At 39.4% G+C, this 27,437-nt stretch overlaps 1 protein-coding gene across 1 annotated transcript in view; it reads left to right on the top strand.

Moving 5' to 3' along the window:
* Positions 1-27,437, top strand: part of MTCL1 (microtubule crosslinking factor 1) — a 123,700-nt gene that overhangs the window by 856 nt on the left and 95,407 nt on the right. The window contains 2 exon segments of the mRNA XM_063130572.1: positions 13,737-13,961; positions 15,376-15,534. Coding sequence (XP_062986642.1) covers positions 13,764-13,961; positions 15,376-15,534 — 357 coding nt within the window. The 5' untranslated portion in view covers positions 13,737-13,763.

Genomic DNA, 27,437 nt, shown 5'->3' with positions numbered 1-27,437 from the left:
TCTACCAAAGACTTTAATTACACTAAAAGAGATGTCAGTTCTAGAGAGGTGTTTGGTTGGGCACATGGGGATGGTTCTCTGAGAGGGAAAATGCTCATGCTTTTCACTTCAAGGATATGTTGCATGTTGGAAGCTGTTAGTGGTTGGAACTTGGATGCTGCAGGAGGATGAGGGCATGTGGGTGGATTAGGTATGGGAAATGTCAATTTCCTCTTCAAATATGTTTTTGGTGGTTATATGATGCTTTCACAAACGGTGATCTCTAGCCCACTTTGAAGCATTGTAGGGATTTAGATTGAAATCTTTGGGAAAAGATGGTCCTAATGACAACAATTTTGTAGCTTAAATATAGAATTTTCCATGAACAAGTTCATTTTCGTAGGAAAGTTGTTGGGATGAAGTTTAGGCATCCTGATCCTAGGCATGTTTGCTTGGAAGTAAGTCCAATTAAGCTCACTTACTTCCCAGTAATTATGCCTAGGACTGCAGCCTTACTTAGGCTGCTGTGGCGTAAACACAATCTATAAAGGATTGTTGATGTTTTATTGTTGGCATCTGTGACAGATCATTCACTGTGTTTGTGTTCGATTATTCTGTATGCCACCCTGAGATCCTAGTGATATAGGGCGGGATATAAATGTTTTAAATAAATAAATAAGCTACTTTAAATATCTTGTATTAGAAATGGGTTATCAGACATGTAAATATAAAGAAAATCATGCAGTTGTTTTGTTAACTTCAAATAGGCATGGTGTTTTTCTGAACACTTATTGTGTTGCACCTGTAATGCAACTTGTACCCCAGCCCTAAGCAAAGTTACTTGGAAGTAAGGCCTGTTGACTTCAGTGGAATCTGCTTCCAATTTAAAATGAGGACACTGAATTGCTTCCCAACTTCAGTGCTTTTAATTTTTTTTAATACTTCTTAAATTCATTAAAATTATATTACTTGAACTATTTTTTATTATTATTTATTACATTTTTATACCACCCAATAGCCGAAGCTCTCTGGGCAGTTCACAAAAATTAAAACCATAATAAAACAACCAATAGTCTAAAAACACAAATACAAAATACAGTATAAAAAGCACAACCAGGATAAAACCACACAGCAGAAATTGATATCAGATTAAAATACAGAATTAGAACAGTAAAATTAAATTTAAGTTAAAATTAAGTGTTAAAATACTGAGAGAATAAAAAGGTCTTTAGCTGGCGATGAAAGGAGTACAGTGTAGGCGCCAGGTGGACCTCTCTGAGGAGCTCATTCCACAGCCAGGGTGCCAGAGTGGAGAAAGCCCTCCTCCTAGTAGCCACCTGCCTCACTTCCTTTGGCAGGGGCTCACAGAGAAGGGCCCGTGTGGATGATCTTAAGGTTCGGGCAGGTACATATGGGAGGAGGCGTCCTTCAAATAACCTGGCCCCAAACTGTTTAGGGCTTTGAATGTTAATACCAGCACTTTGAATTGGGCCGGACCTGGACTGGCAGCCAATGAAGTTGTAAAAGGACTGACATAATGTGGTCTCGCCGACCAGTCCCTGTTAGTAAACGGGCTTGCCCTGATGTTATATTTCTTTATGTGAATGTTTGACCTTCTGCCAAGCACTTCGAAGATCTCTGACGAAGCAGCACTATGCAAATGACAGATAAAGGCACTAATGTGTATAATCTTATTTCTCTATGAAAGCTTGCCTTGGCTGGATGGTTGCAGCACCACATTCTAAAAGCTGGCTAGGAACTAGCTAGAGCATAATACTAGAGAAATATTTAAACTGTATTTTTATCTACAGTATTATGATCTCTGTGATTACTGTTGGATAAAATATCTGCTTTCAAGGAGATAATCTTCTCTATCTGCCTTTTAAAATTAACATTTTATTAATAGTTCAAAATGCAAACTGAAATGATTTTAAAATAATAAAAGTTGATTTCGGTTTATTATGAAGATAGAAGTTACAACAGCTGTTTTTTATATTCTTTATATATCGTATTTAAAGTATTGTTTATTTGTGAGAGAAATGACAGGTGAGAGATCACATGTGGGGCCATTTTGAATATAGGGCTGTCAACATTGTTTATGGTAGGCCTTTTAACAGCTGTTTGGCAGGCAAAAATTTAGCAGAGGATTTCTCCTGCCATGGAAATTAAGTAATAGGAAGATTTCCTATGTTAAATTTCTGCCTGCCAGGCAGCTGATAAACACACAGCCGTTCTAACAGAAAGGAGCTGGCAATCCTGTCTTCATCTAATACAGTGTCTACTGTTTGAGCCTTTGTATTTTATTTCTGCAAGTCCCTTTTCAGTGCCAATAGTGTGTTAACCCATCCAGACATGTGGAAAATGCAGCACTTCATGAGTGTTCTCACAGACACCTTCACATACACACACTTTTTAAAAGGGACTAAAAGTTCTAGAACAGAGGCAAGGAAAGGCAAATCCACCAAAGTTTTTTTTTTTAAAAAAAAAACAAACCCAATAACAACCCATAAATGTGTATGTATGCACATGCATGTCAGGGAATGTAGCCTTGCTTCAGTTTGCCAACATGAAAAGAGAAAAGGAAAGATGTTAGACTTTTGAGGAGTCTTCAAAGTATCAGAAGTAAATGTTAGAATGGATCCCAAATAGCATGGGTATGTGGGGAAGGAGTTTGTATCGCAAGCTTATCACCACATCACAAAATAGATCTAACAGGTGCCAGAGTTGCTCAAGCAACAAATACATCATCTGTGTGAGATGTATAGCATTTTTCCAGGTACAAAAATACTGTGGTTTGAGTGCTGGTTAAAAAAGAGAGAGAGAGAGTGATATCTCTGTTAGAGATGCACAATAGCCAACCTTGAGTGGAGATGAGAGGGTTGTATATAATACATGGGAAACAAAAATGAAGTTATTGCACAAAAAATGATTGTGGGGGAAGGCCCTGGAGACGTGTGGGAAGAACTTGGACGCCAGAAAAGAGTGAGATAATGTAAAGTGCTGAATGAAGGATCCCAGGATTGAGGAATGTGGCATCCTTATGCTGATTATATTAATGTAGCCAATATGTGTTTGGCATTCTGGCCTCATTTAGATGTAATGCTAAACTATGTTTAATCATTACATAAATGAGCTTGTGTGAGCCTTGGGCTCATGTACTCACCTCTCTACTGTCCTATAATACAGCTGTGAAAAAATCAGAAGTCTTTACTTCTGTTTCTAACTAACTGCAGCTTATCATTTTGTCTGAACCCAGACAGCCTGTGGTATTATGGTTTATTTAAACAAGCCAACTTCAAACCATGATCTATGAAGCTGGATTTTTTTAATAAGCCATAGTCAATATTTGTTTAGTGATTGGCCATAATGCTAAACTGTGGTTAATTGAAAATAGAAGTGTAAGCTCCTGAACTTCTCCTTACAATTGTGCTCTGGGATCCGGGTGGGGGGACATGTGAGTCTGAGACTTGTATGGGTTTATTCACATAGCAATAAACTTTATTGTCCAAATGTTTTGCATATTGGGGCTGTTTGCATGATATGACAGCCTATCATTAGTTATTTAACATGCTGGATGCATACAGCACTGCTTTTATATTATTATTATTATTATTAGTAGTAGTAGTAGTAGTAGTAGTAGTAGCAGCCTGCCTTTTGCCCAGTGCACCCCCCCAACACTCTTGAGTTGTTGTATTGTGTGAACCTAGCAAGTGCAGGTTTGCACACTTAAACAATGCTTACAAAACCCATGGTCTGTTTTAGGGTTGTGTGAGGGTTATTTAACCTTTTGCATAATCCACACTGGCTGAGTTTGCATAAAACAATAGCCCCCAACTGAGGGTTTGCATATTCAGCGTGGCAGCCATAACTGCAGTGTGTTGTCCAAACCTGGTCAATTTACGCCTGAAGGCTGTCCAGGTATAGAAAGCATGGTCGCTCTGCATTCAGCCTAGGTTAGGCAGACAACAGGTGTTTTAAATTTACACGCAGCTGGGGATTTGGAGTCTTCTTCCATTTCTTGTGACAAATGAGCTGTCACCACATTCTCAATGTGGGGAGCAAGATAATTTCACACATTGCATCAGCAGTAGTCACTAGGAATTTGACAAAGGCTAATTTGGATATAGAAAATACATAGTGATGTATTTGGCAGGTGAGCATTTGTGTTTCACATGTGTTGCTTGCTATGTACACATATATGCAAGCTCTCTCTCAGATGAAACTCTTCATGTGTGCTCAGAAGTAAGTCTCACTGGGTCAAATAGAATTTATTCACAAGTAATTGTGTTGAAGGTCAAACAGATGGAAGACTTGACTCTAAAAATAGTATCTCACCCTCAGATCATCCCTTAGTATACCTGCCGCTCCATTCATCCCTTTTTCCATCCATGAAACTGTGGTTATCAGTGCTTAATTTCCAATCTCAGATTACATCTCAGATGTAAAAAGACTGGCTATGACTCAGGGATAAGGAAAAGGCACTCCAAACAGGCACTCTCAGATGTTCCAAGGATGCTTTCTTTCTGACATTAATTGGCTCCAATTAATCGCTGCCCATATTCCCAGCACACCCTCTCTCTTGCAAACATTATTGTAAACTATTTTAATATGTCAATGTGCAGGAATAATTTCAACCAGCCCCATTATAGCTGTTGGGAATACGGGAATATGGTTAAAGTGGTAGAGCATGGGTGGGGAATGTGTTGCTCTCCAGATGTTGTTGGGCTACAACTCCCACCACTGATAGCTAGCATAGCCACTGGTGAGCTATGATGGATGTTGCAGTCAGACCACACTGGAGGGCCACACATTCCCCGTTCCTGTTGTAGAGGGCTTCAAGCAAAGATGCTGAGTGTTATGAAATGAATATTGCTGCATTCAGCACTCTTGAATGCAGTGGGAGAAAAGAAAGAACTGGGACAGGAAGAAAAAGAAGGAAGTGGAATAGTTAGGCTAAACTGTGGCCTTAGCTAGACCTAAGAATTATCCCAGGCAAATGGAGGGGTCATTCCTGCCTGCTCCCGGGATCCCTTGTGTGTCATTTGGATGCACAGGGATGATCCTGGGACAATCCCGAGATATACACCTGGTCTAGCCATGGCCATAGTTATGTCCACCTGAAAAGAATTGGGAGAGCATCTTTGCCCACTTCAAGCACTGCTTGAAAGAAAATGAAAGTATAGCAAGACACTCCTCCTCCTTCCAAATATAGCTAACTTTCAGCTCTCAAGTATTTAGTTTTCTCGTTTATCTAGCCTTGATTAAAAAGAGAAAGAAGGCAGGGGAAAGGAAGCTTCCTTTCTTCACCTAATCATATGGATAAAACAAAGGAAACATTACTTGCTTTATCCAGTTAAAGTAAGATTTCTCCCTCCCCCAATTTGAAGTGGAAACCATGATGTTAGCACCATGCAATCTTCTTTAAATATTTGTTCTATAACAAAACCCTTTAACATACTACTAACATTAAGCAGGTTCATGAGAGCAAGAACAGCCATGATAAAAATGTATGGCTTCAGTTTATTTCTCGTATGTTAAATCTTCCCATCCATATATAGAAGTTACTGTTCAAAGTGCTACTGAGTGATTTTTATGTTCTGGAACTTCTACAGGGTTTGTATTTACAATATGATCTTTTGGCACAGCAGTGAGACTACTTTCAGAAAGTTCTATAAATAAAAGAAACTGAGCTGATTGGGTAACCACAAATACTGTACCATTTGACTCTACTTTTGAATATAGTATTTCGAGTCTAAATTAACAAAAGCTTCAGTCCGAAACCTTTTTACTCACAGAGTTATGGGAATTTTGCCTGCAAAAGGTTGTGCTAGAACTGGACCAAAACCAGTGGATTACATGCATGTAAAGCTTGAGAAAAGGAGAGTCCTCTTAGTAATAAGAATGGTTGGGATTGTTATTTATAGAAGCAGCATAGTACTGTAGTCCTGGACACCAGGCTGGTTGCTCTTTTACAAGGCTGGATTAGTTCATGGCTAAACTAGCTGTGAAACAGTAGCCTGATCTGCCCTGTTTGCATCCCAAACAGTAGTGTAGGGATAAATTCGGAAGTGTGGGCGCTCATCATGACACTCCCCAAAAACATAGCCCCAAGGAAAGGCCAAAAATGCAGGCACCTGTGTTGATCTGTAGCAACAAACCAGTTCTAACAGTTTTCATCTCAGTGGGCAGGTCTTTTGCAAAACTAATGGCTCTTTATTGCCTGTTCAAGACTTAGCCATCCTAAAATACTTTGCATTAGAACAGGGATAGCTCAAAAGAACATACTGTTGCTGGAAAATCCATTCCCCACCTGCACCAGCTGCTGTGCTCAGAGGGAACAGGCAATTCGGTGGGGTGTGGGGTGGGAGTTATAAAATGTCAGTATCCCTGCTAATCAAAGTGCTGGCACTCCATCCCTGCAAGCCCTGGCTCAACTACAATACTGATCTAAAGTGAGGGGGTCTAAAATGTGCATTAGAAACTGTACACAAGAATAAGGAAAGATGAACCTTGTCCCACTTTACCTTGCTGCACTCCATTGCTTGCAGGGTTTTGCTATCAGTCTGGCTCCAGTTGATAGAGTGTAGCAAGGTAACATGCATGTGTGTGAGGGGTGAACATTCATCTCCCCTCACATGCATTCACATTTTATTATAAAAATAATTTTAAAAATATTGAAAATTGAGACATGAACTGGGCAGACTTACAAAGATCAAATATGGCAGCCTGATACATCTAGTGTGACCCTTATTCAGTTGGCTCAAAATGGCAGCCTAGCTGTCAGTGCTAGTGTAGCCTTCTTCTCTTAAAAAAGAAGTGAATGTATGTTGACGCCTGAGACATTGTGTCTCAGCAGTGACCTTCACCTATGCAGCAGATATAGAGAGGTTTCAGGTACAGCTTTGGAATGATATTCAGGGTTTCCTAACACTGTATAAAGGATATAAGGCACTGGATATCATTAAATAGGTCATGGTTTGTTTAAATTTCACCACTTCCCTGATTCACTATTGAGGCTGATGGTGTTATGGAGTACCTAGCCAGAACTATTCTGGGCTATTCCTAGCCAAGACCCATTGTCTTTCTAAGTCTTAAGACAGGACAACTTTTGGGGCTGTCATGCAGTGCCCCAGATGGTAGGTTGGAGCCATAAATGCATGCACACACATACATATATGCATGCACACACACTCCCCCTCCCCATGACATGTCACTGCACAGGGAAGGGGGTGTTTAAATCTCTTCTTTGCTTACTGAGACCAGGAAATAGGATCTTCCTCCAATTGTTCTCTTTCAGATCACCACTAATAGCAGTGAAGAAACTGTGATCTTTGCATCAGAATTGGGGAGAGCCTCTCCCAGCAAACCAAACCTAGATCAAATCAAATATAGATCAATTAGAAACAGAGCAGCAATCCTGTTCCCTGCCCACCACCAGTAGATGGCTGATTAGGTAGGGGACAGGGAAAAGTGGGTGTGACACCCTGGTGCTCCAAGGGCTGTGCAGAACGTGACCAAGGGCCACATATGTGTCTTAATATCACTGAACTCACTATGCATTAAATTAGGAATAGTTGATAATTTATTTAGCTCTGAAGTGATGAATTGTTGCAATGACTCACCAGGTATATTATTCACTTTCATCCCAACACAGGGTGTCACTTCTTTTGAGTTCCCAAATGATACTTCTCTCACCCTAATTTTAACTCTTTGACTATCATGAAGTCAATTGGTTCTCTATTCTCCCTTTTCTAATCTTTGCTTATGGGGCCCCATATTTTCACATCCTCATCTCATCAGTAATTCTTGTCTGTCCTGAGAGGGTATCCACACTCTCCGGTTACAGACTAATAAAAAAGGCCAGGAAAAGTATCTAAAACCTCTAGCTGCTGGTTGATTTTGGTAAGAGCCCAAATAATAGAAGTATGTTATTTCACTCTAAGTTCTCTTCCTTCTGTAAATCTTTATTACAAATGGCATAGAATAGTGAACAAATGACCAATTTATCTAATTATTTCTGTTTAGTTCCATGATGTAGACAATTTTTTCTTTGAAATATTCTTGGAACATTTTTAACCTTCGTTTTACACCTAGGATATTAGTATACCTGGGCTTATTCACCAGTATGTCTCACTGAAGCCATCTGACTGGTCAGAACATGTAAAGATGCAACAAATATGGTTTAAAATGCAGGAACAACTCATAGTAAATATAATATGCAAAACTCTCTGAAGAACTATGACTTGTATTCATTGTTATTCAAACTAAGAGTAGACCCATTGAAATGAATGGGAGCTAAGTTAGACTAACATTGGATAAAACCCTATGTCTGTAATCCTATACATAGCACTTTTTTAATGAAATCACCAAATATCATGTGTAAAACTACTGTGTTTACATTAAATATCATGGTGTCTACTGTGGCATGTTTGCAGGGCAAGACTGACCTGAATTGATGGGGTTATTAGCAAAGCGAAGACTATTCCTTACCTTCTTTGAAAGGGGATGCCATTCTCTTGCCCCTAAAATGATTTAGTCATGGGGAAGAAGAGATTTACTCTAACCAAAGGCATTGGACTAACATAGACCATTTACAAAAGCTGGGGCCGTCAGCTGCTAGAATGAAAGATCAGTTTGGTAAACAATGGCTGTGGGTCCGTGTGTCTTGTTAGCCACAGCTGTGGCTCTACTGAAATATAGCATTGTCCAGAGGAAGCAGAGTGGATTATTTGTATAATGTGACAGACTGTGATTTCCATCTGTAGCTCTCAATAGATCATATTAATGTATCACTGGCCAGATGACTACTGCAACTGTTTAAAACTGTAGGCAATTTGAAAACACTTTGATACTCTTGTAGCCCTGATTATTTGAATTTCTTTTAAATGCATAACCTTATAGAGGTGTTCATTGTGTATAAATATTAATAATGCTACAAAAATTGTAGAACCATTATAAATAAATACATTTATAATCCTATGTACACATTAAGGTAGGATGTTAAGTATATTGATGTGCATAACTTAATTTAGGATTTTTGAAATGGAATAAAATTATTAGAATAATTTATAAAGCCAAGTAGTTTGTAGTTTAATGTTTCCCAAGACAAATATATAGTGCTCATTTATTTATTTATTTTAAAAAGATAATCTCTGGTCAAAGACAGACATTGCTGAAAACCTTTGAAGTCACTTAAGTAACAGGAGTGAATAACATTTTCTGCAGCAAAATAATGTTTTACATTTGAACATAGTCTCACATTTCAAGCTTTTTAAAAATTAAGCATTTTTAAAAAGCTTTATATTTACCAGAAGTCATGAGAATTTCAACCCGCTTTCCCACCCCATGTTTAATTTATTATAGCTTTAAATGTTAAGTTTTTAATGTAATGTAAGTATTCAGAGTTTTATTAAGAACAATTTCAATAAATAAAGCAGAAGAGCAATCATAGATCTAGTTGTGTGTCAGTTTTGGGCATGGCAGATCTTCCACTTATTTTAATGTTAAGTTCCTCTCTGTTTTGACAATTGTTAAATACAAAACAGTGGACTCTTTGCCTCACTACCTCTGCTCTCACCACCATTCCTTTGAGTAAACCTTAGTTCAGTGGGTTTACCGGGAAACATAGCAAAGAATCTGCCAAGCGCTGCTGCTCTGCAATTTCCATTCATTTTAACAAGGTTTGAAGGGCAGCTGTGCACTACATCAGGTTGATTGTCTCAACGTAGGATAGTTTAGGTGGCAAGCCTGTGCTTAGTTAGGCTTCAAAGTACACTGACCAGTAAGCTCCATTTTGATCAGAGACATTTGAGCAAGTAAGCATGGGATTGAGCTGCACATTTGGGTACCAGGAAGATACAGCATTTCAATCGTAATTTGAATTTTACTTACTATCCTGACATATCTTGATAGCCTAAGGATCATAGACAGTACACTTTGTGAAGTATATTTGTGAGTGGAAAAAGGCTGCTAATAACATTTCCAAACATAAGCCCCCAAAGTTAGACACCTACTGTAAGAACGTAAATAAAAGTGACCTAATTTCACTTTTTGTTTATTTGTAGTGATGCTGAGCAACCGCATGTACTGACTGCCAAAGCTAAAAAAAATCCTCCCGTATTAAAAGGTTTACAACCAGTATTCATTTGAGTTACTGTAGCGGTCTAAATTTGTAGCCACTCACAGGAAGACTGTTTAGTAACGTTAAGGCAGTGTTACACTTTCTTGCAACAGGATTAATCAAGCATAGCCTTGTTCACTATCACATAAGTGATAATGGAAACATAGTCCCCCACAAAGCACCATGGATTAGCATGTTGTTTGAACCCAGGACATTTTCTGCAGGGTGGCTTGTTAACGATGCATTGTGGCTTATTTTTCATAAAACAAGCCACCTTGAGAATTCATGCTTTGTTGTTGGGTTATTCAAGGTGGTGAACAAGTCACACTGTATGGTTAACAAGTCACCCTGTGGAAAATGTCTGGCTTCAGACAATACACTAACCCATAGTTCAGCAACTCACACTCAACCACTGTACTAGCTGCAGAACATTAGTAATTGGGACGAATACTCTGGAATGTGGTATCAAAATTGTAGATGGATGGGTTGTGGTAGAGAAGAAGCTGGTTTCCTTAGAGCAGTCCTCCCCAACTGGTGCCCTACAAGTTTATTGGAGTACATCTCCCATCATGCCCCAGCCAGCTGACAATTGTCATACTGGCTGGGAGCAATGAGAGTTGTAGTCTAACACACTTGTCTTAGGGGAAGGGACTTCTGACCCAACTGTATTTAGGATTCAGTTTTAATGGAAACAGACATACAGATACACAGAAAAACAGAGACAAGACGTTTGCTAGCATAAGAACATTGTCCACATGGATCAGAGAGTTTATTAGACGGTTGACACCCTCAGAAAGATGAGTGCAGATTATAGTGACATCCTCGATGAACTGAGATGTCAAGGTATAATATGAAACTATTCATATTTATATCCTGCAAGAAAGTCTTTGTTCTATACTGCACATGTCAAAATACGTGCTAGCTTTTGAGATCTGTAAATTTCAAAAGCTGCACATATTTTTGGGATATTTTGCTTGGGCTAATAAAGGAATTGCACTAATACAGATTTTGGCATTTTTCTTAGGGTCAATAAGGCTATCTTCTTTGTTGTCAAAATAAGTATCTCTTTCAATTCACACGTCTCGTGGTTGATTCCACTCAAAGGCCTTAGCTAGACCTAAGGTTTATCACGGGTTCGTCCCTGCCTGCTCCCGGGATGTCCTGTGTGTCATTGTAAGCCTATGCGGCAGGGCCTTGCTATTTACTGTTTTACTCGGTACAGCACCATGTACATTGATGGTGCTATATAAATAAATAAATAAATAAATAATAATAATAATAATAATAATAATAATAATTTACATGAACAGGAATGACCCCAGGATGATCCCGGGATAAACCTTAGGTCTAGCTAAGGCCAAAGAGACAGCTGTTTCTTCTACTAGGTGTAGAGAGGGAGTTACTTACAGTTATTTACCTTGCTAAGAGGTCTTTGCATTACCTAGAGTTGTATGTGTAGCTCATGATTAACTGAAGCTTGTTTGCTTTTTGCATGTTCGGTATGAGATAGATTTAATAGAAAAGTTCATTTTTGAAAACAAAGAGCGAGCTATATTTTCAGCAATGGCTGCTTTTGCTGAATTGTTTACTGGGGCCCACTTTGCTATAACCTTCAGCATATGCTATTCTTTTTCTGTTATCCTAACTTCAGCTTGTAATTTAATATGTCAAAATTATATTAAGCCTTGTGCACATGAAACATATGGTACATATAAAACATATGTTCTTTATATTAGCGCATGGGGTCATGGAGATTTTAAATCCAAATTGCATCTCCTATCACTGTCTTTTTTTTTTTTAAAGGCAGGGATGCCAACTTCTGTTTTCATGGGGGGCACTGAGTTTGACAGACAGAAGCTGGAAGTATATTTTACTGCAGAAACACAGCCCAACTTCTTTTTAGACATAGAACTAAGTTAATAATAGAATAGTTGGAGTCCCTGGAGTCACTATCCAGCAAGTTAATGGCCTATACACTGAGGCTGAAGACCTACATGTAAAAGTTTTAGCTTGAGAGATTCAGATATACACAAATTATTTTAAAAATAATGTATTCTAAGCCTTAGCACCTGACTTCTCAGAAAGCATAGTTAGACTGTAATCCTATGCCTACTTACATGGAAGTAGGGATGTATGGATTTTTATAAATCCATTCAGTCTGCATTTTGCAGATTGTCAGGTTTTGTTCTGTTGCCCACTTATTGACAGATTCGGAATTGTTTTAGGGATGTGTGGGAATTTTGTTCCTGTTTGCAAATGTACGTTAGCACTAATGCACACTTGCGCAAATTCCCCCTCCCCCAAAGTAAAGAAAAAGGTCTGCATGTCCATGGAATCTGCACGATTCTGAAAAAGCCGATCTGCTACAGAATCTGCAAGCCAGATTCATAGAAATCTGAACTCAATTGAATCCATTACGGATTTCTCTGACATCCCTATTTGGGAGTAAGCCCAATTGAACTCAGTGGGTCTTACTTCTGAGTAGACATGTCTAGGATTGTGCTGACAGTATAGTTTTGGATCTGAAAACTGGAAGTTTCCAAGAAAGGTGTAATCTATTTTTATTTCTGGTTGCTCAATTGTGTGTATGTATATAAATTTATCTGAGAGATAAAGAATATAACAGCACAGTAAAATAGGGAGTTTCAAGTCTGTATGAACTCATTTCTCAGCTTTGATATGTAACTTTTTGTTTGGAAGCAGTTACAAGTTCTGTTCAAGCAGATGCAGACAGCCTTTCCAGCCCCAAGGGCTGCATCCAGTATCTGCTAGCATTTCAGAGGCCACACATGTGTGTATGCGCTGGGACAGACACACACATGCACATGGACTCATACACTGATTCACACATAGACACGCATATGTTTACACACACACACACATTTACATCCCCCCTAATACACACACATACAAGGGAACGTTCTCCAGGCAGAACTTTCCATTGCTAGCACAAGCACTGGGAATGGAAACTGTTCCCTTATCACTTATTTCCCAGGAGACATCTAAGATAACGGAAGGATTTCCCTCCCTTGTGCTAAAGCTACGAAGGGTAAACTGTGTGGGGTCTCCACGGCTCCACAGGCTGCACTAGAAGTGGTCAAGCATTACATGTAGTCCTGGGCTGCAGTTTTTTCACCCCTGCATTAAAAAGTAAATGGTTCACATTGCAGAAATTCCATGGTGGCACATAGTACAGTATATAATCAGAGAAACAGGCTGGCACTTAATATAAGTTTCTTCTGTTAACACATACAAACAATTTAAGATAATAGTTAGGTAAATCTCATTTTAGTTCTCAAATTAAGAAAAGAATGATGATGTCTATACTTCTAAGAACAATCTCTCCACATTCTTTATAATTTTATAATTACCATTGCAATGGAAATGAACACAACAGCAATTCATTATATATAATTGAGTGTATTTATAACGTTGCTGTTCCCATTATTTTTGAAGAGAGAAGTTGCAATTGGTCTATAATCGTCGACACTGCTTGCGACATCATTTCAGTGAGACGTTTCCCTGAGCTCCATGGTGAATGGAGATTGATCTGTGCATGCTAGATTATTTTCATCATGTCTTGGGATGGGGGCAGGATAAACCTTTGAATATCTGACAGTGTTCTGGGTTATGGCAGGATGAGCTGGATGAACTCCGGGCTGAAATGGAAGAGATGCGCGACAGCTACCTTGAAGAGGATGTTTACCAACTGCAGGAACTTCGGCGAGAGCTAGACCGTGCAAACAAGAACTGCCGCATTTTGCAATATCGTCTCAGGAAAGCAGAGCAGAAAAGCCTGAAAGTTGCACAGACAGGTCAAGTGGATGGGGAGCTAATTAGAAGCTTAGAGCAAGATCTAAAGGTGGGTGAAGCTTTTATGAATAATAGCAGTAATGGAGTTCTGTACATGCTTCCAAAATACCATCTTCTGTAGCCAAAGGTAGAGTTCCATGTATATGTGGCTTCTATATTGTCTCCAATATAGTTTTAGATAAGTAATTTGTAAAATCCTGTGACATTTCACAGGTATGTGTGGCTGTTGGAGGGGGAAGCATTTCTGTGGCAGCAGTCTGCCACAGGCAGTTTCTAAATGATTGGAAGCTCTTCCTAGTCATAAAAGCCACCAATACTGCTGAAAGAAGGAGGAGTAGGGCATGTCCTGAAGAACTGACTGTCATGTCTTTCAAGTATGCAAGAGTGGGAGTTCTGAGACTGAGGTACTCCAGAATACAGGTAAGGGAATCACATTTGAAGTGAGAGGGCATATTTGAATACTCTTTCAGTCATCTCAAAATTTCCCTGCATATGAAAAGCTAGCATATCATACAGAAGTGTAGGCCACGAACACCTCTCACCTGAGGTGCTGGCTTTCCCCCAGCAGGGAGCTTTCGCTATGAATGGGCATTTGGTTATGCCATCTGCATTCTGAAGTCGTATAGTTCCAAGAGGACTATGTTACAGTATACTTCTAGGATACAAAATTGGGTCATGTTTCCTACTGCCTAAGCTGCAAATTTCTTGATTGCTCCACATTGAGCTGAATATGCACTGTAATTGAATGAAGATAATTAGTGTGAAACAAGATTGTTTTGCTCTATTAGTGAAATGGACAGTGCAACAGGAACTAACGCTTCCTGAAATAAGCATGGAAGCTAGTGGCAACCTTCATTTCTAGGAAATCCATGTTGTTATGCATTTCTGGTCATTTCAAGAACCGTTAGTTCCTATTGCAGTAGCAGTCTGTTCTGCTTACACAGGGGCAGTATAGGATACTACTCATTGTCTCTTCTATATATACCCAGTTAGTAACAAAAGGAGGTGTGTATTGCAGTCAGCTGGAAGAAAGTTGTCACTACTTCAGCTTCAGAATGCCACGGCAGAACTTGGAACATAGACATTTTATTAAAATTGATTTAAAGGAGATCATTTTCTGGACAATAGAAGTTATATGCAAGATTTTGAACTAACTAATTTCAAGATAATATTTGTCCACATGTCTTCTTTTGTTTTTGTTGTGATGTTTTTGGCAAGTCATATATGCACCTAAGATTCTTATGGGTTGGAGCCAACTTTTCTCCTGCCACAAGGAGCAGAGTTCCATTCAGGCCGCCCTAGCTAGTGTAAAGGGAGGGAGGCATTCTTTGTCAATTCCCTCCTCCCTTTTTGCAGCCTCCAATGCTCGGATCCAAGCCTATGTACTTAAATATTGTATTCTGATAATGAAAATGTTTTATTGAAAAAAAACAATTAGGTATGTTTTGTACTCTTTCAAATAGGTAGCCAAAGATGTATCCGTCAGGCTCCACAATGAATTAGAGAATGTGGAAGAGAAACGTGTTAAAGCAGAGGATGAAAATGAAGTCCTCCGTCAACAAATAATAGAGGTGGAAATATCCAAGCAGGCATTGCAAAATGAGCTGGATAGATTGAAAGAGGTAAGTGGCAGCCTTAAACAGATAACTGGTGGGAGGCTTTGTAGTTAAAGACAAGCACGATGCGATACATTCAAAATGAAGCTCACTAATAATATCATTCAAGCCACTGAAATAACTGACACGGAATATCAGTGAGCTGACACAGATGTAACACAAAACCATCAGTTTAGCATTACAGAAATAAGCCTAACCTCTCCCTGGGGTTGCACACTCCCCACTTCCCCTCCAGTGTGGCTGCGAGGAGAAGTATGGAAGTTTGATCTTATCTTGTTGTTTTTATTAACCTCAGCTTGCCATGTTGTTTGATTCTGGACAAACCCTAGTTAATCTTAGAGCTGGGCCAAAACCTGCCCCCTATTTTTGGGAACTTTCTCTCTTTTTGTGAAAGAGGCATTGGTTTTTCTGCCTCTTTTGCAGGGAGGGGGGAATTTGGAGGATTTTCTCCTTTGGGACAGGGTTTCTACATACCTTTTTTAAGTGTACCTGATTGCTGAGGGGCTTTCTTCCTATTTTTTAGTTTTTCAGAAAAAAACACCCCTTTCCTCCAGCATTTAGATGAGCCCAGCAGTTCTTAGTGAAAGCCTATTGGAGACCATGTGACTTTGCCCTCTCCAATAAGCATCCAGGGCTCCTAAAAATGCCAGGGGTCTTTTAAAAAAAATAAAAAGTGAGAAAGAAGACCCCTCAACAACTAGCTATGTTTAAAAAGGTATACGGAGAACCTCTTCCCTTCCCCAAGGAGAAATTCTCTGAAATTCTCACCTCTCTCAGCTTCTTTTGTCCGAGTTTTCATTCCGCCCCCTCACGAAATGCTGAAAATGGAATGGCCAAAATTTTTGACACAGCAGCACTATTTAATCATAACTATGGGCTAAAACAGATGTTACTTTAAATCTGTGTGTAGCAGCCACATCTTTTTTGTCTCATTTTTATTCTAGAATAGGTGCAAGAGACCTGATATGGATTGAGACCCCAGCATGGGGGACGGGGTGCTTTAATCTGGATTGGACTCCCTGCATCTACTCTAGATTACAAATGAAAAAAGACATAGTTTCTAGACACATGTTTAAAGTCATGTGTGCTTTTGTCCCATGGTTAGTGGAAACAAGACAGCTTCAAATCATGAGCTGACATTCAGTGCCATACTGGCAGAAGGGAGTTCACTGAAGCTGACTTCCATACTGGCCTGGTTCAGACAACATGCTAAACCATGCTGCTTAACTTAACCATTTTGTGGTTAAGCAGCATGGTTTAGCATGTTGTCTGAACTAGGCCACTCTCTCCTTCACCAGCATCCCCCAGAACCCTCCCTCCAATGCTGTACAGAGGGTCAGAGGATCCTCCTGAATGGATGGATATAGTATGGGAGAATATCAAATAGAGGCACCCACAAAGGGCAGAGCCAGCTGGTTTTGACCAAACATAGTTACAATTAATCACAGTTTAGAGTTCAGACAACATGCTAAGCTATGGTTAATTTAAAATATAAGCAAACATGACCAAATTCCTCCTCACAGCCACACAATAGTAGGAGGAGTAGATTATACTTGTTCTTGCTTGAATACAGCCAGTGTCTCCAAAACCTTGTTTTTCCCCTCTGTCCTAGAGCATCCATAATCTAGAAACCCAGTTTCTGACTCATGGGTCATCTTGTGCACCATGGGGATAAATATGTTTTACTGCATGTGAAATGCTGTTAGTGGTTTGTGGCATGTTTGTCCTTACTAGATCAGATTATGTTCCTCTGATGTATGTTTTTGTGTTCTATATTTTATCTAATTTTCCTATGGTAGGACTAAATCTGGAGGATTAAGACAGATGTTAATTGTGCCATGTGGGGTTAAGCCTCTGTTTAATTCCTCACTGAAATCTGTGGAGATGCTGCCAAGCATAAGAAACACTGACTTTATGTACAGTTGTACTTCATATTTGAGAAATTAAAGGGTTTCTATTACATAGTTGGCCATGCAAAACTTGCTCTTTTATTTGGCACCTAAATACTTATTGTACTTAAATTAGAAATGGAACAAAGGAAGCTGATGGTTGTACTGAGCTGATGAAAAAAGTTGGAAACCAATCGTAATCCCTCAACATTGCATACTCTGGGATAGTATAGCAGCAACTTTATTCTTGTGCCAGCATAGATCATGTTGGCAAACTATAGTCTTGGATAATTTTAAAACCAGTTTGACATGGAACATTTAAACATAATGAGGTAAGGCACTTATCCTCTGAGCGATGTTCAGTTTTAGAAACTAGGCATAATTACATATTTATTTTAATCTTTCAAACAATACTTGTGGCATACCGCTTTTTCATTTTATATGTTTGGCTCAATCCTATACACACTTACCTTTAAGTAAGACCCCTTGAATCAGTGAGACTTACTTCTGAATATATATGTATAGGATTGCTCTGGTAATTTCTGTGTGGGCTTAGGCTACAAGAAAATCTGGATTTTGCTTCATTTTGTATCAACCGACTTGAAAATGCAATATTTTTGATGCTTCAGCTGTTAGTGTATTTGGTTCTGCTGTTGCTGTTTTTTGATTTGCCGCATGGCACAAGAAGTATATATTGGAAACACCTTGCCAAAAAATTCAAATAATCTCAGATCTGTTTATTTGAAACATTTCATTTCATAACCTTAATTTATGAGGCAGCATACATTATTAATATATATATATATATATGAAAACAAAAACAAATAAACTAATAAGAGCAGAGACAGACAGCAGTTAAAAAATGTAAACACCATAATGGCAATGGTTGATCATGGCTAACATAAATCCTATTGATTTCAGTGAGTCTACTTTAAGAGCATCATCACATGAGCGTTTTATCGCATGCTCATTATTGCCCACTCATGGTTTTTCGTGGGTTCTTTTGACTATGCCATCTATCTCCTACGGGTCTCCAACTCCTTCTGGACTTCTTTCTGCCACAAATAATATCCTGGTAAATCCATTGGTGTGTTTTTTGGAAACGAAATGTGCAGTCATTTCCTGCTATGTGCAGGAAAAACAGTGCAATAAAAATGCCCACAGAATGGGCCATGTGGTCATTGTTTACTTCCTCTTTCTTCCCCTGTATGAAGAAAGAGAAAGTATTGTGGGATAGAAGTGGGGTGAGGAGGAAGCAACGGTAAGGAAACACGATTTCCCCCTTCTGATGATGCTCTCAGCATTTATCTATCTATCTATATATCTATTGCATTTTTACCCTGCTCCTCAGCCAAAAAAGGCTCTCAAAGTGGCTTACACTCAATTAGCAAAGAAGACAGTCCCTGCTCTCGGGCTTACAATGAAAAAAGACACAAGGAAAAGGAGTTGGGGAGGGAAGAAGCAGAGAGAGAGAGAGAGAGAGAGAGAGAGAGAGAGAGAAATTAAGTAGGCCGGCAACAGGGCTGATGGGATTGCCTTGCTCCTGAAGAAAGGGAGTCAAACTGGTGGCTGGATCCAACCAAGTAAAAGGAATAAAACAACCAACAGCAAAGAAATATAACTATTAATAAAAATTAAACTCTCTCAAAAACTGGTAACAATACACTTAAAAAGGTCCTAAACACAATAAAAAACTTGCATAAATAGCAGTGTTTTCATCTGATGTGTAAAAGCCATTAAAAGGGATGGTGAATGGACAGGGGAAGAGTATTCCATAAGAGAAGTACCCCAACTGAAAAGGCCCTGTCTCCTCTGGCCGTCTATGTCACATCCAAAGGTGGGAACATTCTGCAAAGAAGATTTTCATAAAGTACAGGTTCATATTGGATCCATATTAATGTTTTTGTCAATTGCTTGCTTTCATTACTCTCTCTCTCTCTCATATATATATATATATATATATATAAGCAGTTACATTGTGGCAGAAAAAACAGCTGATCAAAAATACAAGAACTTTCTCTCAGTAAGAAAACCCAAACAAATTGTTATGCGAAAAGCATGAGTCAGTTAAAAGTGAAGCATTCTTAATTGTTGTTCTCAATTAAACCTACTAAGAGTTTGTTTTGTGGTTTTTTATTGTATTTTTTTATTTTTTCTTTAGTTCTGGTTACTAAGGTCGAATAATACTATATATTCAGGGTCCACACAAATATTAATACATGTTCCAGTCTGGGTTTGAGGTTATTTAACATTAATTAATTTAATTTAATATAATTTACCCCCCCCCCCAAAAAATTAGTCACTTTACTCATCCATTTATGCTTGCCATAACTCTCTATAGGCTGAAGGCGGTGTTCTTCCATCTTCTTTATTCACATACTCAATAAATTTCCTCCATACTCCCTCAAATTTATCTTCATTTAGTTGTCCTTGTGCTTTCCTCAATTTTTGTGTCAACTTTTCTAGGACAGCAATCTGCCAAACCTTTTGGTGCCAATTATCAATATGGAGTCTTTTGCCATCTTTCCAGTGCTTAGCTATCAACCACCTAGCTGCCAATAGTAGGTGGCTTATTAATTCCTTATTTAAAAGCTTGGTATCTAATCCTCTATATAAATTTAACAAAGCTAAATGAGAAGATGGGTGAACCCATTGTCCAGTTATCAGCCGGATTTCCTGGAACACATTTTCCCAATATATGCTCACCTTAGGGCGTGACCACCACGTATGGAAAGATACTGATAGTTTGATTTGCGATTTACAGAGGAATTTGACAAAGAAGGTGAAGGACACAGAATAGAAAGTCAGTGTTATTCAGACTTTTTCTTAGTTATTTTAATAATTTTATGCCACCTTGTTGTCTGTAGTAACCACCTCCTCCCTGGAAACAACAATAAAAACCACAAGCAGATAAAAGTACTACCTATTTATCACAAAAACAGTAAAAGCAACATAACAGTTCCAGCAGTCAACTGAGCTGAACAATAGCCCAACAATCCCAGAGTAAACTATAACAATCACACCTAGAATAACACCTACTTACCAATATAAAGGAAATCCAGTGATCAAGATAAAACTCAGGTGAACACAAGAGCCTTTGCCTGGCACCTAAGAAATAGATGCCATGTAGCTTTGCATTGGGAAGGCAGTTTCATAACTGAGAAGGTCTAGGTAGCCACTTCCCTAATGATGATGATCACAGCTTGTATAGGAGGACGGCAATCTTCCAAGCCCAGCGTCTTTAGGGCTTTAAAGGTAAAGAAATACCTATTTGCCAGGAAATGTACTGGGAGTGAATGACTCTTCCTTAATATTAATATAATATTATCATTATGGCATCACTCTGTCAACAACCTAGAAATATTTTGGATCAGCCAAAGTTTCGAAATGGTAGGCTTGAATCCAAAAAATAGGGTCATTCTTTATTTGAATTTAGACAATTTGTTGGTTTCCTACAGGACAGTGACTTCTTGATATGGAGAGACCTCTGTGGGGAGTGATGTGCAATGGATCTTTGAACCTCTAGGCTTAGATAAAATAAGCATGCCTATAGCATCTATTCACACAACTTATTTCTGAAAAAGTTACCACATGCAGGAGGAAAAAGTGGCTGTATGTATCTGCTCCTTTTGCAGGGCACTGTGAGGCCACAGCTAGAACTAAGGTTTATCCTGGGATCATCCAGGGTTCGCCCCTGCCTGAGCACTGGATCCCCTGTGTGTCACCTAGATGAACAGGTTTGACCCCTGGACGATCCAGGGATAAACCTTAGGTCTAGCTATGGCCTAAGACTCAGTTCTGCCTCTGTAAAATGATGGTACCTGTCTTGTCCTTCACCATTAGGTTGAAATGGGAACTAATGTTAGAGAGATGGTAAAACGTTTTGTACAGTACAGGAGTTATGATAGTATAGCACTTGGAAAGAAGGAACCAGTAAGTCAATTTATGACTTCATGTTGGTATGGGCTAGATGACTTAATGTCAGACTCATGTGCCTTCACTCAAGTGTTAGCCAAGCTATTTCTCTCAGGTTTTAGAGTGGATGGGCCTCTCACCCTTGTTTTACAGCCAGTTCCTGAACTTAGGGCACAGATAATCTGAAAATCAGATCAACTGTTTCCGGAGGGAACTCACTGTAATTGAAAGATGCTATTTCCTTTTAGGATTACTTCAGACATTCAAAGCTGTGAAATCATCATGTTAGGCATGCTGGGATGAAAGTTAATATTTTGTAGCCTTAGAGGGATCAGAAGAAGATTTCTTTCAAAGGCTGCTCAGTTTAAAAACAAAAACAAATCACCCTTCAACTTTTTCTTTACGTATTATATACAAAGATGTTCTCACAGTTTCTTGGTCCCCTAAAGAGTTATTTTTTTAAGAGATGAGAGAGAATTAAGACACTTATTTTCAGATTGCTGTGCCCTCTTAATAGCACAATTTTTTACTTTTTGGAATCTGCATATGATGCTTTTTCCTCAAGGTGATTACCATCCCTGTGAAATGGCTAAAATAGGCCTGTAGTAGGCCAGCTAACTAAGTTGTATCCAGAACAAGGGTGCTTTTTTGCCTTCTGGAAACAGGCAGGTTGTTGTGAGCCTCTGCTTCCAGAAGTCTCATAATAGTGCCATTTTATTAATGGACATATGTTAAGAAACATAACATCAGATTAAATAACCTAATATGCAGTGGAATTAGCAGAATATGTTGTAGGGGAAAGGAAAATTGTATTTCCAAGGCTTACTCTCACTGAAAGGAGGTTTGAAGTCTTCTGTGCTTCTACTATATGCATGTCCTTCTCTGAATTCCTTCTCTGTTATTTTGTTGTTTAGTAGCAACCATCTGGGACTATGTATTTCCTGCATTTTTTTCATAGGCAATAACCCTCCAGACTTGGGGGTTAAACATTCTGTATACAATTTGCTGCAGTATTTTGGAAACACACTTAAAGGAACAGCCCTGAAATCAACTTTCTACCCAGTTGGTGTAAATGTTTGAGACTATAATGTTCGTACATTTTTTGCCCCATTTAGGCCCTGCAGTGCTCAAAATGACTGAAGGAGAGCCGCAATGTATTGAAATGATATGCAGGACTGTCATGGAAAAGATGCAGTAGGCAGTGCAAAATATGTACAATGTGGGGAGGGAATCTTATTTTTTACCTTAAAATAGCTCCTAGTTGCCCAAGGACTAATTTTTCAGTTGTATGTTACGCCATCACCATTTTTCTCTATTTAGCCTGGTATCAGAAACTATGCAACAATCAGACAATGCATTATCAGAGAAAAATTGCTAGGATAAAACTTCACTTCAATGAGCATCCCTCAGGTGTTCTGCAAAGTCTCACAACCTCCTAATCAGGCAGTTCACTTCCTGCTCTTATGCCAGCCAGTCATCCCTGCTCTAAGAGGATGGGGAATGCTCCTCAGGGCTTCTTGCTCATTGGAACAGGTCATGAGAAACAAAAGGCTCGGTAAACTTATTGAACCATTTTTACTTTACTTTCAACTTTGTTTTGTTTCTGCAGGTTGTATTTCAGCAGGATATTTCTAACTGTTGCAAGGGTTCCTCAACCAAAACATGGTTGAAAATCACTGAGCTGGAGGATGTTTCTAAATGGCTCAAAATGGTTAGCAAATACTACCAACCAAAATACACTACACATGCTCAAGTGGGGCTGGAAGCAGCAGGTGGAATTTAGATTTCTTTCTTTATTTGTTTGTTACATTTGTATCCCACTTTTTCTCCAAGGAGTCCAAAGTGGCCTACATGATCCTCCTCCTCTCTATATTATCCTCAAAACAACCTGTGAGGTAGGTAAAGCTGAGAGTCAGTGACTGGCCCATAGTTATCCAGTGAGCTTCATGGCTGACTGGGGACTAGAACCCAGATCTCCTGAGTCCCAGTTCAACTTTCTAACCACTACACCACACTGTATGTAACTAGAGTGGAGACAGATTAAATTTTCTTTAAAGGTGTCCTATAAGATAGTCCTGTCATGTTCCGTGGTGGATTCCATCAAACAACAGCTAAAGCAAGGGCACTTAGGGTTGGCTGGCAGCTGAGGTAATTCTGGAGTAGAGCAGTTCAGAACTCCAGACAGAACTGTAGGTGTTGTGTCAGGGACTATGGACTTAAATTCAGGACCGTGGAGAGCAATCCTCCAGTTAGGTAAAACAAATTAATCCAGCACTAGAGCAACTGTGACAGGGTTTTATAGCCATGACAGAAGAGTCCTTCTGGGAACTCTACCTCCTCAAGTATTGCACCTGGATTTTTTTTAGAGGGCTGGTGCCCTTTCCCACAGTTGCCAGTTTCTTCTGAGTATTGCGAGTCTGGGGAGTGAGGAGGTGGTTGGGCTTCTCAAGGGCCGCCTTGCTCACTAGAGGAGATCTGTTCCTTGGAATCAGAGGGCAGCACCAACACCTGGGGATTGCAGGATCCAAAATGGAGGCCCCCACTTGTAAAGGTCCAAGAACAGCTCCTGGCTCTTCCTTGGAGTTGCTGACACTGAAAACCTTAGTCTCAAGGCTCTTGGTCCTGGATTATGACGGGACTGGGGTAATCCAAAGGCATGGTGCTTGTTTTCTGTTACAGTAATGTCTGTTCCTTCATTCTCAACATGTTTATTCACAAGCAACTGGGTATTATAAAAGTTGCCAGAAGTCTCAAGTTATCTCCCATTAAAAAGAAAACTAAACTTCATAGTACTGCTTCTACATTTTGAAAGGTAGGAGAAGTGGGAAGTATGCAACAGTATTAATGTGAGGTTTCAAAAAAAAACACATTCATCTTATAAAATGGGAGTCCTCAGGCAATGAGCAAATTTAGCTTTTGAGGAGTCTATAAGTGCCTTTGTGGGGATTCCCTACCCTCCAAGTATCAAGCCCAAATGAATATTTCTGTTGTATAGCTTAACCTTTAATCTCTGCTCTGGAATCCTGGATCTAGCCAGTTGCAAACTAAATCTAATCATGTTAGGTACAGAATATGACTGATAATAATCCATTCTTTAAACCCCACTAACCTGCGAAAAGTGGAAGTGAGCTACTCCTACGCAACATTCCACAAAAGCATTGAAAATGCATGGAACCTGCTTCTTTTTTCCTAGTAAAGCTGCTAATTATTATTTTTTTGCAGCTGCTTAGCGTGTGTGTTGGTGTATTCTTTGTCTGCCCTAGGAACTTTGAGCCAGCAAAGAGAAAAAGACAAACAGTGCAACAGCAGAGTTCAAGCTGCTTTGTAAAGGGCAGCCCTGTTGAAAGAGACAAAGCATGGGGAGGATTAGGAATGGGGTAGCAGCTGCAGAATGATTTGACATGAATGTTATAAAACAGTTTAGCAAGAAATGAATTGAGATTGTGTAACCTGGAAAGAAAGAGGGATTTATTTTATGTGCAACAGCCGTATTGAGCAGCTGATAGTTCCCTTTTAATTTTGGGGGGCCATATGAAAGTGTAAGGATCAGAAGAGCAATGTAATAGTCATGATTCTCTGTATTTAGAAACTGCCATAATGGCTTTTATTCATGTTCAATATAATATGAATTTAGAAGTGGAAGACTATGAACATAAACAGAAAGATTTAATCTAAATTTAGTGTTCCACCTCTCTGTACTCTTTCCTACCAACAATGCACACTTACATTAAAGAACTTTCTCACATGTAACTATGTCCAGTTTTCTCCTAATGATGCTTGCACAAGAAAATGATACAAATAATAAAATATTTATTTCTTACGCACCTCTCCCTCTGGATCGAGGCGGGGAACAATATTAGCCTTGAGAAAGCAGAGGGTACATAAGAAACTCTTCTCAGCACGTCTTTCTACAATTGCACAAAGACTCTTCCTAAGCTTTTTTTTCTTTTAGAACTGTTTGTGACATCATAGCATTGCTGCAAACAGAAGGAAGGTTGTATCATGGAACAAATCACTTTAACAGTCAGTTAAATGAAGATGGATGTTGGCTGTGTGCAGCATGGTACCACCACTTGATGCTTTTGTGAGTTTTCATTCTTAACAAATACAGGAGCCCAATCTGTTACAACATGAGACTTATGTCTTTTTCCTTGCCTCTCAAGTAGCAAACAAATGCTAAATGTTTTCAAATTGTGTCTATAGTAATTTCATCTGTACATCGAAATCTCTGATCTGTGGACTAAGGGAAAAAAAGAAGAGGTAGTCTGTCGAAGTGAGAACAGGCCATTTCATGAGATACGGATTATTTTATCAAGACTCCCAGATTGTGCATTGTTTGTAGTAGGCATACCAGTCAGGTACTCCAGTCAGTTACAGCATTGGCATGAAAATATGACAAAACCATAGACACAAAGCAAGTTTCAATACCTTTGAATAGCAGAATTATTTCTGAATAAGGTTTCAAACATCTGAATATGCATTGAATATTTATTACATTTTCACATTGTTCTGCTTTGAAGGAGCTTCCAAGGAGGGTTATAAATATTGGAGTATCCCATTTTATCCACTCAAAAGCCCTGTGATAAGGATAAAGAGTTAGGCCATAGCTAGATGGGGCAAAATCCTGGGGTGATCCCCAGGATCGTCCCAGTGTGTCCACACGATGCACAGGGGATTCCAGGGTCAGGGAGGGATGATCCCTCCCTTGCCCTGGGGATCTTGCCCTCCCCTTTAGCCCTGGTTTTTCCACAGTCTCGGGCTCACCGCAGAACATGTGGCCAGGCGCCGCGGGTTGACCGGGCTCCACATGATTCCTCAGGAGTGCTGCGCCCATTGGGGGTAGGGTGGGGGGAGCGGGGAAAATAATTTAAATTAAATAGTTACTTAACTTTTGCGCAAGAGCGTTTGTGTGCTGCTGGCCCTTTAATAAAAAAATGGCAGGCGCAACATCTCTCCTTCTAAGGATGTTGCACATCAAATGTAAACAGAGGAGGGATCTCGCGATAAACGCATTGCGAGATCTCCCCTCCTTTGTCGTGTGCTAACAGGTAGGTCTAGCTAATCCCTATACAGAAGATACATCCATAAAAGACATAGTGGATAAATCCTGATCACATAGATGTGTATTAGCTATCCAGGATTGGACACAGTTTTCAACCACATGTTCATTGGGTTCCCCTACAGTGCTGTATATGCATATGCTTGCCAAATATGATGATCTGACAATATTATAATCTGCCTTTCAACAACAAGGTCCCCCAAGGCAGCTTATAACAATTTTAAACAGAAAATATATAAGGAAATCATAATAAAACATGATTAATAACAGGGAGCTAAAAGAAAATGGAGCCTCAACAAGCCACAACAGCAATAGAATAATTCAAACAAAACAAATGCTGGGAGAAACAGGAATGCCTTTACTGCTTGCCAAATTGGTTATCTGTAGCACCAATGTCTCCCCTATGGGTTCGCCTATTTACTTCATCATAGGGGGCCTTGCTTCATGTGCCTTTGCCTTCAGAGGCTTACTGTAGATGTCTGGGACATGACAGGGTAATCTCAGTAGCAACACTCACAAGGGTGAGAATTCCATAAACTTGGTGCTGCTACCGAGGTTACCCTATCATATGCCCCAGACAGCTAAGCCTCTGAAGCAAAGGCACATGAAGCAAGACCTCCTATGGTGAAGTAAATAGGCGGACTCATAGGGGAGACATCGGTGCTACAGATAACCAATTTGGGCACAGGTGGGGAACCTGTGGCCCTCCAGATGTTGCAGGACTACCAGCTTCCTTCATCCCTGACCATTGCCATGATTACCAGTTATGAATACTTCCTGCCATGTGTTTAGGTTTCGAAATGTCATTAAAGCATATGCACGCACACAAGGAAAATGCACAGGTGTGCATGCATTTCCAAAAATAGTCCCAGTAGAACTTCTTGGCCCAATTCCCAACCCCCCCCCCCAAAAAAAGTTCTGAATATACACTGTCTCTTCCTTTTCCCAGGAATCAATCAAAAGAACTCCTCTAGTTAAATCTCCACAAACACCACCACCCACTTCCAAGGGAGCAATCTGAAAACTGAATCTTTTAAAGTGTTTGG

The sequence above is a fragment of the Elgaria multicarinata genome, chromosome 7 (assembly GCF_023053635.1).
Source record: "Elgaria multicarinata webbii isolate HBS135686 ecotype San Diego chromosome 7, rElgMul1.1.pri, whole genome shotgun sequence".
Classification (NCBI taxonomy): Eukaryota; Metazoa; Chordata; class Lepidosauria; order Squamata; family Anguidae; genus Elgaria; species Elgaria multicarinata.
The sequence above is the reverse complement of the archived record's forward strand: the minus strand, read 5'-3'. Positions and strand labels throughout refer to the sequence as shown.